Raw genomic sequence first — 11,858 nt, forward strand, 5'->3', positions numbered from 1 at the left:
GGGAGAATCAGAAGAGCTGCCATGTCAAACGCAGAGTGACCCAAGTGTCTCCATTTAACTCTTTTTTTTCCTCTTTTGGAGATGAGCCTTGATTAAAACTCTGCTGGTGCTCATCGCGGCCGAGCTGAAGTAAGCCGGCCAGCCCATTTTGTACTCATCCTGCGACAAAAAAAAAAGCACTTAAAGCCAAAGAGAGATGGGTGCTCCAATGAAGCGATGAATGCTGAAAAACACAGGGCCCCATGTGGAGGGCCCTCAGAGAGAGAGAGAGAGAGAATGAGAGAGAGAGAGAGAGAGAGAGAATGAGAGATTGAAAGGGTGAAGGAGAGGCAGAGTGAAAAAGGACTCTCCATTTAGACCACAAACGGAGGTACAAGTAGTTGGTGTATGTCGGATCTGGACCGGGCCTCCAGGGCGGGAAATGTCAGGGATTTTTAAAGAGCAGGGGTTAAGTGGAATGCTTTCCATGTTCTTGCTCTAATGATGGGGGCTACAGCCACCCTAATGTCAGACTCTGAGACAAAGGGCCTCCAGCGGTGCCCCAGCAAAGGAAGAGCAGAGCCTCATCCTACTGCACACACGAGTGTGTACAAGACATGTTTTTGGACTCAGATGTGTCTAAAATACACAACGGCATACATTATAAGAGGGCGAGGTTGTAATAGTTTTCCATTTACAAATTCGTTTATTTTGATAATATGTTTGTATTCGATCTGAATTTCCCTTTAGTTGTGGTTTCGTTAGTTTCAGTTTAGTTTTTATTTCATGGACTCACTTCTATGCTGTGTTTGTTTAGTACAGTTTCAGTTTTAGTTTAATTTCAGCAATTTAAGTTAAGGATAAAAATTGTCAAGGATTAGTGAAGCGTGAAAAATACTCTGCTTATCATTGAAGATACCGACATTTCAAGATTAAACTTAACTAACATATACATTTGTAAATACACATACAAAGCAAGAACACGATTAAGTATTTCACCCATTTACTTCATGCAAACAATTTTTCACGGTCAACCCTACCTGTATAGCTAACTAAAAATCCTTTGAGTTCGTCACTCACGCTCTGTCTCGCGACATCTTTGTCCATGAATAAAGTGTATTCCCGTCTATGCTAACTTTGAAGGTGAACTTGAAGATTTGGGGATGGGATTTTCCTCTTTCATTTCTACGTCACAGATGCTGTTCCCTGTATTTGCCATGCATTCGCTTGTACTGCTTTCACAATTAAATTCGAAATAGTCCCAATAGTTCACTTGATAATAAGGCGTGCTTCCATTAGTTATCGAGTGCAGGTCCTGATTCGCCATCCTATGGTTGTCGGCTATAGCTCTACAGAATTTTGGGAGCATCACATCCGCCGCCTTGAATGGATACGACGTCCGTCGTCTTGAAACGATAACGACAATTATTTTACTTTTGTCAGGTTTTAGCAGTCACTGTTAGTTTCGTTTAGTTTTAGTTTTAGATATACTTTGGATAAATGATTTTTTTTCAGTTTCCGAAAATGTCTCAAACCATTTTCGTCTTAATTTTACTTTTAGTATACGATAATAACCCTTCAAGAGAGTATAGGTACGTTGCCTACACGCGGTAAAAAGCATGCGAGCCAATCAAACATGTGGTGCTTGATATTTATTTCCAAGGTGTTTCCACGCACAGGTTTCCCAATAAATTGACACTCTATTTTTCGGAAATACTAAATAATTCAGTCTATACTTTGTTTAACACTTTATGTATGAAATTTCTGAAGGAATGTCTTTGAGGATGGATGGTGCCCACTCGGAACGGTAATGATCCATTCTCGCAAGGCCACTTCTTACTTTTACAACTGACTTCTATTCTAATTCAAACAGTCCTCTTGGTTAGGTGCCCTCCAAACCTTGCAGTGCTCTTTAGGAAACAATGAACTGAGCTCTGTTTAAAAGTGCTTAGCTCATCCTTCAGATGGAGGAAAGAGAGAGATGATTATCAGGTTGCCTGGCAGGTAGGGAGAGGCTCTCCAGCTAAATCAATGAAGCTCTTCAAGGTGAGAATTGGCAAGTGGACCTAATGGTCACTCATCTTGAAAGGAGTGCCCCCCCCCCCCCTCTCTCTCTCCCCACCCCCTCCTCTGTCTGTTGATAAAAAAGCTTGGTAATTCTTTTTGAGTGAGTGTAATTTACATGTTTCTCAATCTGTGAGTGAGTCATCGTCTATTTTGTGCGCAAAGCTTCCAAAATTAACAACGTGATTTTTTTCTGTGAAACTAAAAGGGAAACAGACTCACACATACATACATACATGAATACATACATATACTGTGTGTGTGTGTGTGTGTGTGTGTGCGTGTGTGTGAGAGAGAGAGAGCTAGAGTGACAGAGAGAAAGCCAGAGAGACAGAAATATGGTCCTTTTAATATAGCACTTTGGCTTTGTGATCTTTTTTTTCTGCCCACCTTAAACCATAGTTCATGTCGATATAATAAGTGGGTTTCCAGGGAGTAGAGATTCTGCCCGCTTCAGTAATGTGAGTTTGTACGGGGTAATCTTTCTCTGAAACTGTATAAATAAATCAAACAAAATGTATTTGAACTAAAAAGTTAGGGAGGCATGGGTTCAATCCACTGGAATAAAAACAAACATTTGCAGGGACACTGAGGGAAAAAGAGGCAATTTTAGGAAGTTCATGGTAATGGAGTCTGTTCTTTTTTTTTTTTCTTTGGTTGACAACCGTGCCAGAATACAAGTTCATTTTTTTCGTTGTTGCTGTTGTTTGTGAACACTGCGAAGGGGTGGGAGGGGGTAGGTGGCGGGGGGGGGGGGGGGGGTGTCTGAAACTTGTATGTTGTTTCATAAGTAGTCCACAATCTTTTCTTCTCTCCCTGTCTCTTTTTTTTCTCTTCCTCGCTCTATGTGCATTGAATTATAGATAGGGACGTCATCATCTATGCTGCAGCTGGAGTGACCTCAAAGACCAGTGCCTCAGTAAGGTTGTTTAACTCGAAGGACTCTGAGACGGGAGACAGGAAATCAGACTCTTCCAGCAAGGCTGGAGTGTATGAATAATTCTCATCTTTTTTTTTTTTTTTTTTTTCCAAGGCGCAGACTCAGGGAAATTGAATTCCTTGGGAACGAAGGGAATTCAAAGTGGGAAGGGAGGGCAGGTTGGAGTGGGGGGGTGGGGTGGGGTGGGGGGAGGTATTGCAGGGTTCGGGACTACTATTCACACCTAATGAACTTAAATTACTGTCTTTTTTTTTTTTCTCTTAAACCATCAACAAAGCAGTCAGATGCCACTGAGTGCGAACGCTGTGCATGTTTTGAAGATAAAGGATATTGCTGAAGAGAAATATGGAATTGCCATTTATGACAAGGCTACGGTGAGGCTGTGACTTGATGTATGGGGTGTGAGAGAGAGAGAGAATGCAATAAAAGCCAAGTCAAGCAGGACCTGGTTGAGAGACCAGTGCTGCCTGTGCCTGTATAATGAGGCAGATGTCTAACAGCGAACTTCTGTCTGGCGAGTCTGCAAAAACCCCGCGCTCAATCTTCAGCCTTCGAGCTCACCTTCACGTCCTGCCTCCAGTCCGCTGGAGAAAGATGGAGTGGAGTGTTTAGACTTCTGGGTGAACGTCGTGTCTGAGAAAACTCTGATTTCCCTCATAAAACAGAAACTTGTGTTTACCTGATGAGGCCGAAACAAAAAGGTGAGAGGTTAAAAAAAAAATCGAAGCTAGGACAGCTCCGGCCCGGTCGTCATCCACGTACAGTGGGATCTTCATATTGACTGAGATATGTCATGTGCATGACCAAACATAGCACAATAAACAGACTAACCGGGAGGTCCAGAGAGGTACAGCTGGTTTCGTCCCTTGTGGAACAGGCAGAGGTGATTGCCCCGTGCGTTGGCCAGGGTTTGACCTGATGTGCGTTTAAACATGTCAGTCTTCTCTGTCAAGTTTTTCCTCTGAGGGAGAAAAAAACAAAGCCAAAAACCAAAATAAAATCTGCCAGTCAGATATACTGCGTGGTCTACGCTGACTCTGATTCTACTGTATTATAGTATTATAACTTTCAACTATGGGTAATGTCTGTGTATTTATCTATTTATTTACTCTGTGGGTAATGTCTATTTATTTAACTATTTATTTATTTTATGGGTAATGTCTGTTTATTTATTTGTTTATTTATTCTATGGGTAATGTCTATGTATTTATCTATTTATTTGTTTTATGGGTAATGCCTATTTATTTATTTGTTTATTTATTCTATGGGTAATGTTTATTTATTTATTTGTTGCTTATGTCGTATTATGGTTGGGATACTTTTCTTTTTTTTTTTTTTTTTTTGCAATACATTGTACGTTAGCAATGTATAATGTTTCCATAAAAATGACGCACTTAGTGCATTGGTGGAAAAAAAAATTTTTCTCTCTTTTTTTTTTTTTTTTGCATTTTCATTATGAAATAAGAGAAGTGGAAAATTGAGAAATAAAAATATATATTATACCATGGAGACAGAGTATGAAAAACCTACCCCACACTATAATTAAAATAATCCATCAAAGGCACTCAGCATGTCTTTACTTAATAACTGTTTGAAAAGGAAAGTTTTCTCAGAGAGAACTGAGCAGACAATAACTCGAGTTCTTAAAACACTTAATAATCACGTGTATTTATTTACTAAAATGGGCTAAACAGCGATGATTATTCTTTGAATATGATTATTTTTTGAACTGAATCCCTTTTATTAGAAAAAAAAATCTTCGTACTGAAACTGTAAAACTCCTTTTTGCTTGATCAATGGAGCAATGCTGCAACAAAAGAGACAAAATAATAGGACAGGTTGACACTTTTTACCTCATATTTAACTGAAAAATAGCTCACAACAAAGTGTGAGCGCTTTATCAGAACTGCTCAGAAAATCTCTTTGAACTCAGAAATTACCTGTTTGATATTGATGTGGAGCTTTCGGTGCATATTTGGTGCACCCTCTAAGAGTGTCAAGCACACACACACACAAAAAACCCCCAAGACTATTCACATGAGACAAGTGAAGTCTCATTCCTATTCAAATTAAAAAAAAAATCAGCATTAAATGTACTATGTCAGATTAAGGGTGAATCTTTTTTTTTTTTTTTTAAGACTATGAAAAAAGACTTGATGACAGAACACTTCGCACTTCATATGGAGTTATTTCGGAGGAAGGAGAGAAAAAAAAAGCCCTTTAGATGAAATGCATTGCTATTTAACAACCCCCCCCCCCCCCCCCCCCCCCCGCCCGCTCCGTCACCCACCCACCCACCCTACAAGTCATGTGCATTAAAGATTAAATGTACGGACTCCAAGCAGGCTAATGGAACCCGACGCTATGTCTCTGAGGCCTCGGCTTTTGAGCCTCTGCCATTCTGCAGCAGTAACATGTTGACTGGGGTTTTGATTTAGTTGGTTTTGTGTGCTGCTTCCTACACACACAGAACTACTGGACTACTGCTGAGTTCTTTCCACCCACTTCATTACAGGCAACTGCAGCTTAGAGTTTCAACAGTTCTAACAGTCAGCTTTACGCAACCTCACAGTACATTCCCTTTTTTTTGGGCTTGCTTCTTTTTTGTTGCTCCTCTATATGAGTGCTGTGCTGTTTTGAAGCTCGCGTGTGTGCTTTGCTGAGTAGTTGAATTTGATTTTAGACTTGTGTCTTTTATCTACCACCCTCACTTTTTGATGGAGGTAGAAGGACACGACCATAATGTGCAAGTAGATTGTAAAGAACAGTTTTCGAAAAATCGAGAAAGAGAGATACAAAGACATTTTGCGGCTGTAAAAAATTAAACACACCAGGACAGAAATGGTTGTTAGTGACAGAGTGATACTTTGAAGCAGAGATGTGGAATGTGGACAGTGCAAGTCTTCACTCATTTCATTTTGAATTGTTTTGTTTTTGAATTTTTTTTTACTTTTTGACAGTTTGAGTTGACTTGTCTGTAACTACAATCAAATCAGGCGACATGGGTGATTAAAATCATTCTTTCTTTCTTTCTTTCTTTCTTTTTTTTTTAATTTTTGGTATTTTACTCCACGAACGCTTCTTAAAGCAGAAATATGGACTGTGGAGAAGGTCATTTTCCCCTGGCAAAATGTTACATTCAGAAAATGGAACTAGATGATTCTCTTGTCATGTGAGCTTTTAATACGCTTACAGAAGGATATAAACCCAAATGAGATGAGAAGTGTGCTGCTTTAATGTGTGAACTAGGACATGCCAATGTTTCCCGTTAACATGGGTATTGTTTGAAAGGTCACCATCTGCCTCAGAACTGCTGATCTCCAGTCAGTTTGAACGTGGCCCCCTTGCCCCTGTTTTCTAAATCCCATACCAATACTTGAGATCTCAATTATAGATCAGCCTAATTAACTGAAATTAGCGGGGAAATCCACACCTGTTCTACACGACGGCACAGACAAAACATTTTCAAATCCAAATTCAAATTTATTTGTGTAACGCATTTTCCAATTAAATTGTTTAAAAGCAGCTTTCAAATCAGTTCCTGAACCCCCAGCAAGCAAGCCCACTGTGACAGTGACAAGAAAAAAACTCTCTAAGATGAAGAAAACAGGAGGAAGAAACCTGGGGACGAACCAAGACTCAATGACCCATCCTTCTCTGGCTGGCACTAAGAATAAATACATTCACAGTATGAAGGCTCCAGGGCTTCCAGATTCTACGGCATATAAAGTATTCATAGCATGTTGTAACTTAATAGGGGCACAGTACAAATGATTCACGGCATAGAAGATTCCAGAAGTTCTAGATACTATGGGCTTTAAGTTAATTTAATGTCCACTGGATTTTCATATCATATCAATAAATTTGTCTGTACTAATACCTGTATGATGATTAGTAATACTATAATTAATACTCAGATTATGCAGAGGGTGAAGAGGACAGGTTGGTCGTCGTCAATTAGGTCGAGGGTCAATAGCTCAGGTAAGACCACAGGTTGGTGGCGTGACGGATAATGATGTGACAGATGTCAGGTTCAGGTAGGGTCATGAGTAGGAGCTTGGGGGCCTCAAGTTGGGAGCATGATATTCTAGACCTCATGGCAAGACAGGAGCTTGTAGGGGGCCTGGATGAGGGAGGGGGGTGGGGGGTTGTTTCGTAGACCTCATGCTGAGAGCAGGAGCTTTGGAGTAGAACCTTAAAGCCTTCAGATTCGGTACCCCATGGTCAGGGCAGGGAGGCAAAGAAAAGAAAAGAAGAAACAAAACTGATGTGTTTCAGTATGTTTAAGTATGCAGCATAAGCTCTATAAAATGCTTTAAAATGATTTCTGGCTTGAGTGTACCACCAGTGCTCCAGTAGACCTCATTAATGCAGCCTAAAAGTAAAAAGGAGATAAACAGTTGGCCGCATAGCCATAAGGGGTCCCTGAGCCGTCGTGAACCCTCTTATTCTACGGTCAACAAACTTGAGTGATCACATGTGAATAAAGGGGGAGACAGCACCAATGCCTCAGTTTACCAAAAATGCTTTATGACCATGGTCCATCACCTCTAATCCTTTGGCTCTGGAATTTAGCTATAAGCTGAGCTGAATATGTAAGTCTTTAGTTTAGACTTCAGCTGAGTGAGCATGTCTGAATCCTGGACATTGGGTGGAAGACAATTCCATAGTTTATGAACCATATAAGACAAGAATCTGCCACCAGCTGTGGATTTTGCAATGCTAGGTAGTGATAGAAGACATGCATTTTCTGATCTTAGAGGGCGAGGCGAACTTTAAATTGTTAGCCGGCCACTTTGGTACTGGTTGGCTAGACCATTTAAGGCTTTGTGTTTCAAAAGCAGAATTCTGAAGCAGAAGTCAATACAAAACCCAACAGATAACCAGTGTAGGACAGATATTATAGTAAAAATAGGATGAAACTTTATGGTCCTTGTAAAAACATTGGCGGTTGCATTTTGATCCAAATGTTAAGTCACTGTCCATCAGTCGGTCCAAGCAGAAACTGAACCCAGACAGCGTATTTCTGGAATCAAAGGACTAATATTTCAGTTTTATTACAGTTGATTTGAGTTAGAGGAAGTTACTGGCTATCAAGTCTTGAATGTTTCTCATACAATTGGCTAATCTAGAGAACTGGGAGCCTTCACCTGGTCTTGCAGCTTACGTATAGTTGTGTGTGATCAGCATAACAGTGGATGCTAATGCTATGATTTTGAATAATATCTCCCAATGGTAGCATGCACAAGGAGAACAACAAGGGACCCAAAACAGAGCCTTGCAGCATGCCATATTTCACTTGCACAATGTCAGTCAGTTTCCAGTTTACACTTACAAAGTGATGACGATCTGTCAGATAAGAGCTAAACCATGCGAATGCCTGTCCACAAATGCCACCACAATTCTCAAGCCTATCTAAAAGAATATTTTGGTCTGCAGTGTCAAATGCTGCAGTAAGATCTTGTAATACCAGCTAAGAGATACACCCACGGTCAGAGTACAGAAGTAGGTCATTAGTTACTCTGACCAGCACTGTGTCAGTGCATTAAAGGGGCCTAAATCCAAACTGAAAGTCTTTGTTTACACCATTTCTCTGGAGGAATGAAATCAATTGGAAAGATACAGCTTTTTCTAATATTTTAGAAATAAAGAGAAAGTTTGAAATGTATCAATAGTTAGTCAAATCTGAAACAACCAAACAAACGAAAAAAAAAAAGAAAAGAAAAAAAAAATCGCGGCTTCTCAATGATGGTGAGGGGTAATGGTAATAGTTGGTTGATGTGGAAAAAAAAAAAATTCAGATGAAGTACTTGAACCCCACTTTTTTTCTTTCTGATCCACTGTACTTCCATGCCAAGACCTCTGAGCGCACACAGATTTCATGTTGGTACTGTATAATACATCAAACAGCATGCAGCCCAAGCATGAGGGAGATAAGTCTCAAACGCTTGTGTGCCCACTCCTTGATGCATAGACTATTCCTATTCTGGTATTCAAATGGCCTTCTCAAAGTATCAGGTTTTTAAAATAAGCTTAACTTTCAATCTTAAAGATCCATCTGTGATATATTCCTCATTTTTAATTGATGACCTCACCCAGTCATTTTTAAATGGTGTGTGTGTGGGGGGTGGGGGGGTGGATTATGTTCTCGTGTTCCATTTATGCGGGTGGTGTTTAAACCCTGGTTGAAGTCACATGAAGATGAAGTCATATTTGTTTGGTCAAAGATAACAAAGGGATGGAGAGCTGTTCATAATATTCAGAACATGAAATGACATTAATGTGAGACTGAAATTAATTGGAGCGGTATGAATGATATGGAACATGGCGGGGTGGGGGGCTGGGAGGGGGGTGTCTGTTTCTATAGAAACACAAATGTATGATATCACCAAATACAAAATGGTATCACTAAGGGTTTCTTGGAAAAAGAAAACATTTATTTTTATACATCATAAGTATATGAACTGCCAACAGCTCAAATGTAAAGTGTTACACTTTAAAATAAAAAACAAAAAACAAACAAACAAACAAACAAACAAAAACCCACAGAAAAAAAAGAACAGTAATATTGGACGTACATGTTTCAAGAATATTTAATCATGTTCGTGTTATATAAATATTTTGGTACAAAATATCACAGGATATAAATCAATGTGGTACATGAACATCAATCATCTAGTCTCCCAAAAGTCACTGCACCAAAGCACTGTTTCATTTTTTAATCACATTTTTTACACCATGATTTTTACTGTCATTTTTTTTAAATAGCATGTTTACGGAGTACGTGTGAAAAATCAATGTAGTACGAATCTGAAGCGTGGATCTAAAAATAAATGAAAAGATGACAAGTATTTACTTACATCTGAAATATGTTAAAATCTCGGCAGTTTCACCCTCTGAATCTTACATCACACTTCCTTTTTTTTTCTATTTTGGTAATGAATTCAGTTACTTTTATATTCCTTTTGAAATGTTCTCCGTCTCTTACTTTAAGACTACAGAGGCAAATTCCATCTCAGATCTGCATTGTTGTTGACACAGAGTCAAATCACATGGAAATAATTAATTGATCCAGTTTACACGAAATTAAAAGACTGTTGTGATGTAATAATCCTAGCATGGGAAATCAGACACCATTTTGTTTTGTGGAGCTTTAAAGTGTGTTTAATTGGAGATGAACACTGTAAGCATGGATGTAGTTTCAGCGATGAAAACGACTGTAGCGCTCAGGAGTGTCTCACCAGATCATTCCTAAAATGAATGAATGACGATTTTTTTTTTCTTTTACGCTCTGACGTTATTCTCTGAATCTTCAAGACAGCTGAGAAAAGCTTACTTCTTTTTTTTTCAGAGTAAGTCGCTTCTGACTGAGTGTTCTGTCAAAAAAAATGTTAAATATATGATTACAAAGTTAAGTGTGCTAAGCAAGATCCATTTTTCTGTCACAAAGTGTTTCAGTTAAGTACTTAAAAGGGATCACAAGTCTAAAATGCTTGGATCGGATTAAATCCTAAAGTCATTCTGTGAAATAAGAACTTCAGTAGGGAAGTTTCTAGCACTGATGGATGTTAGAGTGAAACAAAAGGAATGCCACTTATGACCAAATCCCCAAAAAACAAACAGCGTTTATAGCCTTCAACATCAGAACATGGTAAACTTCTGGCCTGTTTCCCTGGAGTGTCATGAAAGCCCAACCCTGAAATCCTTTCCTCCCATTTAGTCCTGAGGCCATCAAAGATGTTCAAACAATCTATTTGGATCGAGGTCGTAAAATGAAACACACATCTTCATACACGAACTGAAAGAACACACAGAATCTTCAAAATTTACAAACGATTGATTATATCCCGGTCTTTCAACCTTAAACTGCCAAAAAAAAAAAGACCAGAATATCTGATTGTAAGCTGCCCATGTCACACAATGAAGTCTATTGGCAAACAATAGCTGTTTTTTTTTTTTGTTCTGGAACATTCATGAAAGAGCAGGATATCTTGGCCTTTGCTTTTCAAATGTATAAAGTATACCACATTTGCTCCACAAAATAGAACATTTAAGTGGCACGAAAGTTCACTTCCTCTTCTTACAATGAATTTTCTGTGCAGCATTTTCTCGGGAGAATTCTGCGGCAAGATGGCGGACACTTTTAAAGGTCCTTCTCTTTTTCCGTTTCTTTTTTTTTTTTTTTTTTTTTTTTCTCAAATGACAATTATAGTTATGAAAAGCCATGTGAACACTGTGTGCAGATGTCTCTCATCAGTCACGGGGTTATCCTCCTCCCCCCCAAAAAAAGTGTCGCTTTCAGGTGATCTCCTTTCTGCCCCCAAGTTCTGAGGAGACTGTGTGATGGTGAAGGTAAAAAAACAAACAAACAAAAAAAACAAGAATACATATTATAATTATAACTATCACCTTCAAGTCCCTGTGATTTAAGCTCAGCTCCAGTAGCCACTGGATCAGAAAGACCTCAAAAGATGCCCTGTCATTGTTACTGAGCTGAAGCGTGGCAGAAAAGAAGAAGAAAAAGAGAGACAGAGAGAGAGAGAGAGAGAGAGAGAGAGACAGAAAATGTGTGTGTGTACTTGAGAGAGTGAGAGGGAAATAAAGGGCACTTTTGTAAAAAAAAAAAAAAAAAAAGAAAAGAAAGAAAAAAGAAGAAGAAGAAGAAGAAGAAAAAAAGTCAGGCTGCATATTCCACTTCGTCCAGCAGCAGTCATTGGGAATGACAGCTCGTGCAGACCAAGCTTTTCCTGGCTTGTCCGTTAGCAATCCCAATCGCTGTCTTCGCCTCCGTACATATCTGCCAGTTTTCTGAAACGAGGACCCCATTCGCTGAGATAGTTATAGTCTTGCTCCCCGTCGGAGGAGGCCGAACCCA

The 11,858-nt window shown here is 39.3% G+C and overlaps 1 protein-coding gene across 1 annotated transcript in view; it reads right to left on the reverse strand.

Moving 5' to 3' along the window:
• Positions 1 to 11,742: 11,742 nt before the first annotated feature.
• cdh6 (cadherin 6) overlaps positions 11,743 to 11,858 on the reverse strand; it is a 13,612-nt gene continuing 13,496 nt past the window's right edge. The window contains exon 11 of the mRNA XM_030773385.1: positions 11,743 to 11,858. This exon is cut by the window's right edge and continues 390 nt beyond it. Coding sequence (XP_030629245.1) covers positions 11,743 to 11,858 — 116 coding nt within the window.

The sequence above is a fragment of the Chanos chanos genome, chromosome 5, assembly GCF_902362185.1.
Source record: "Chanos chanos chromosome 5, fChaCha1.1, whole genome shotgun sequence".
NCBI classification, from domain to species: Eukaryota; Metazoa; Chordata; class Actinopteri; order Gonorynchiformes; family Chanidae; genus Chanos; species Chanos chanos.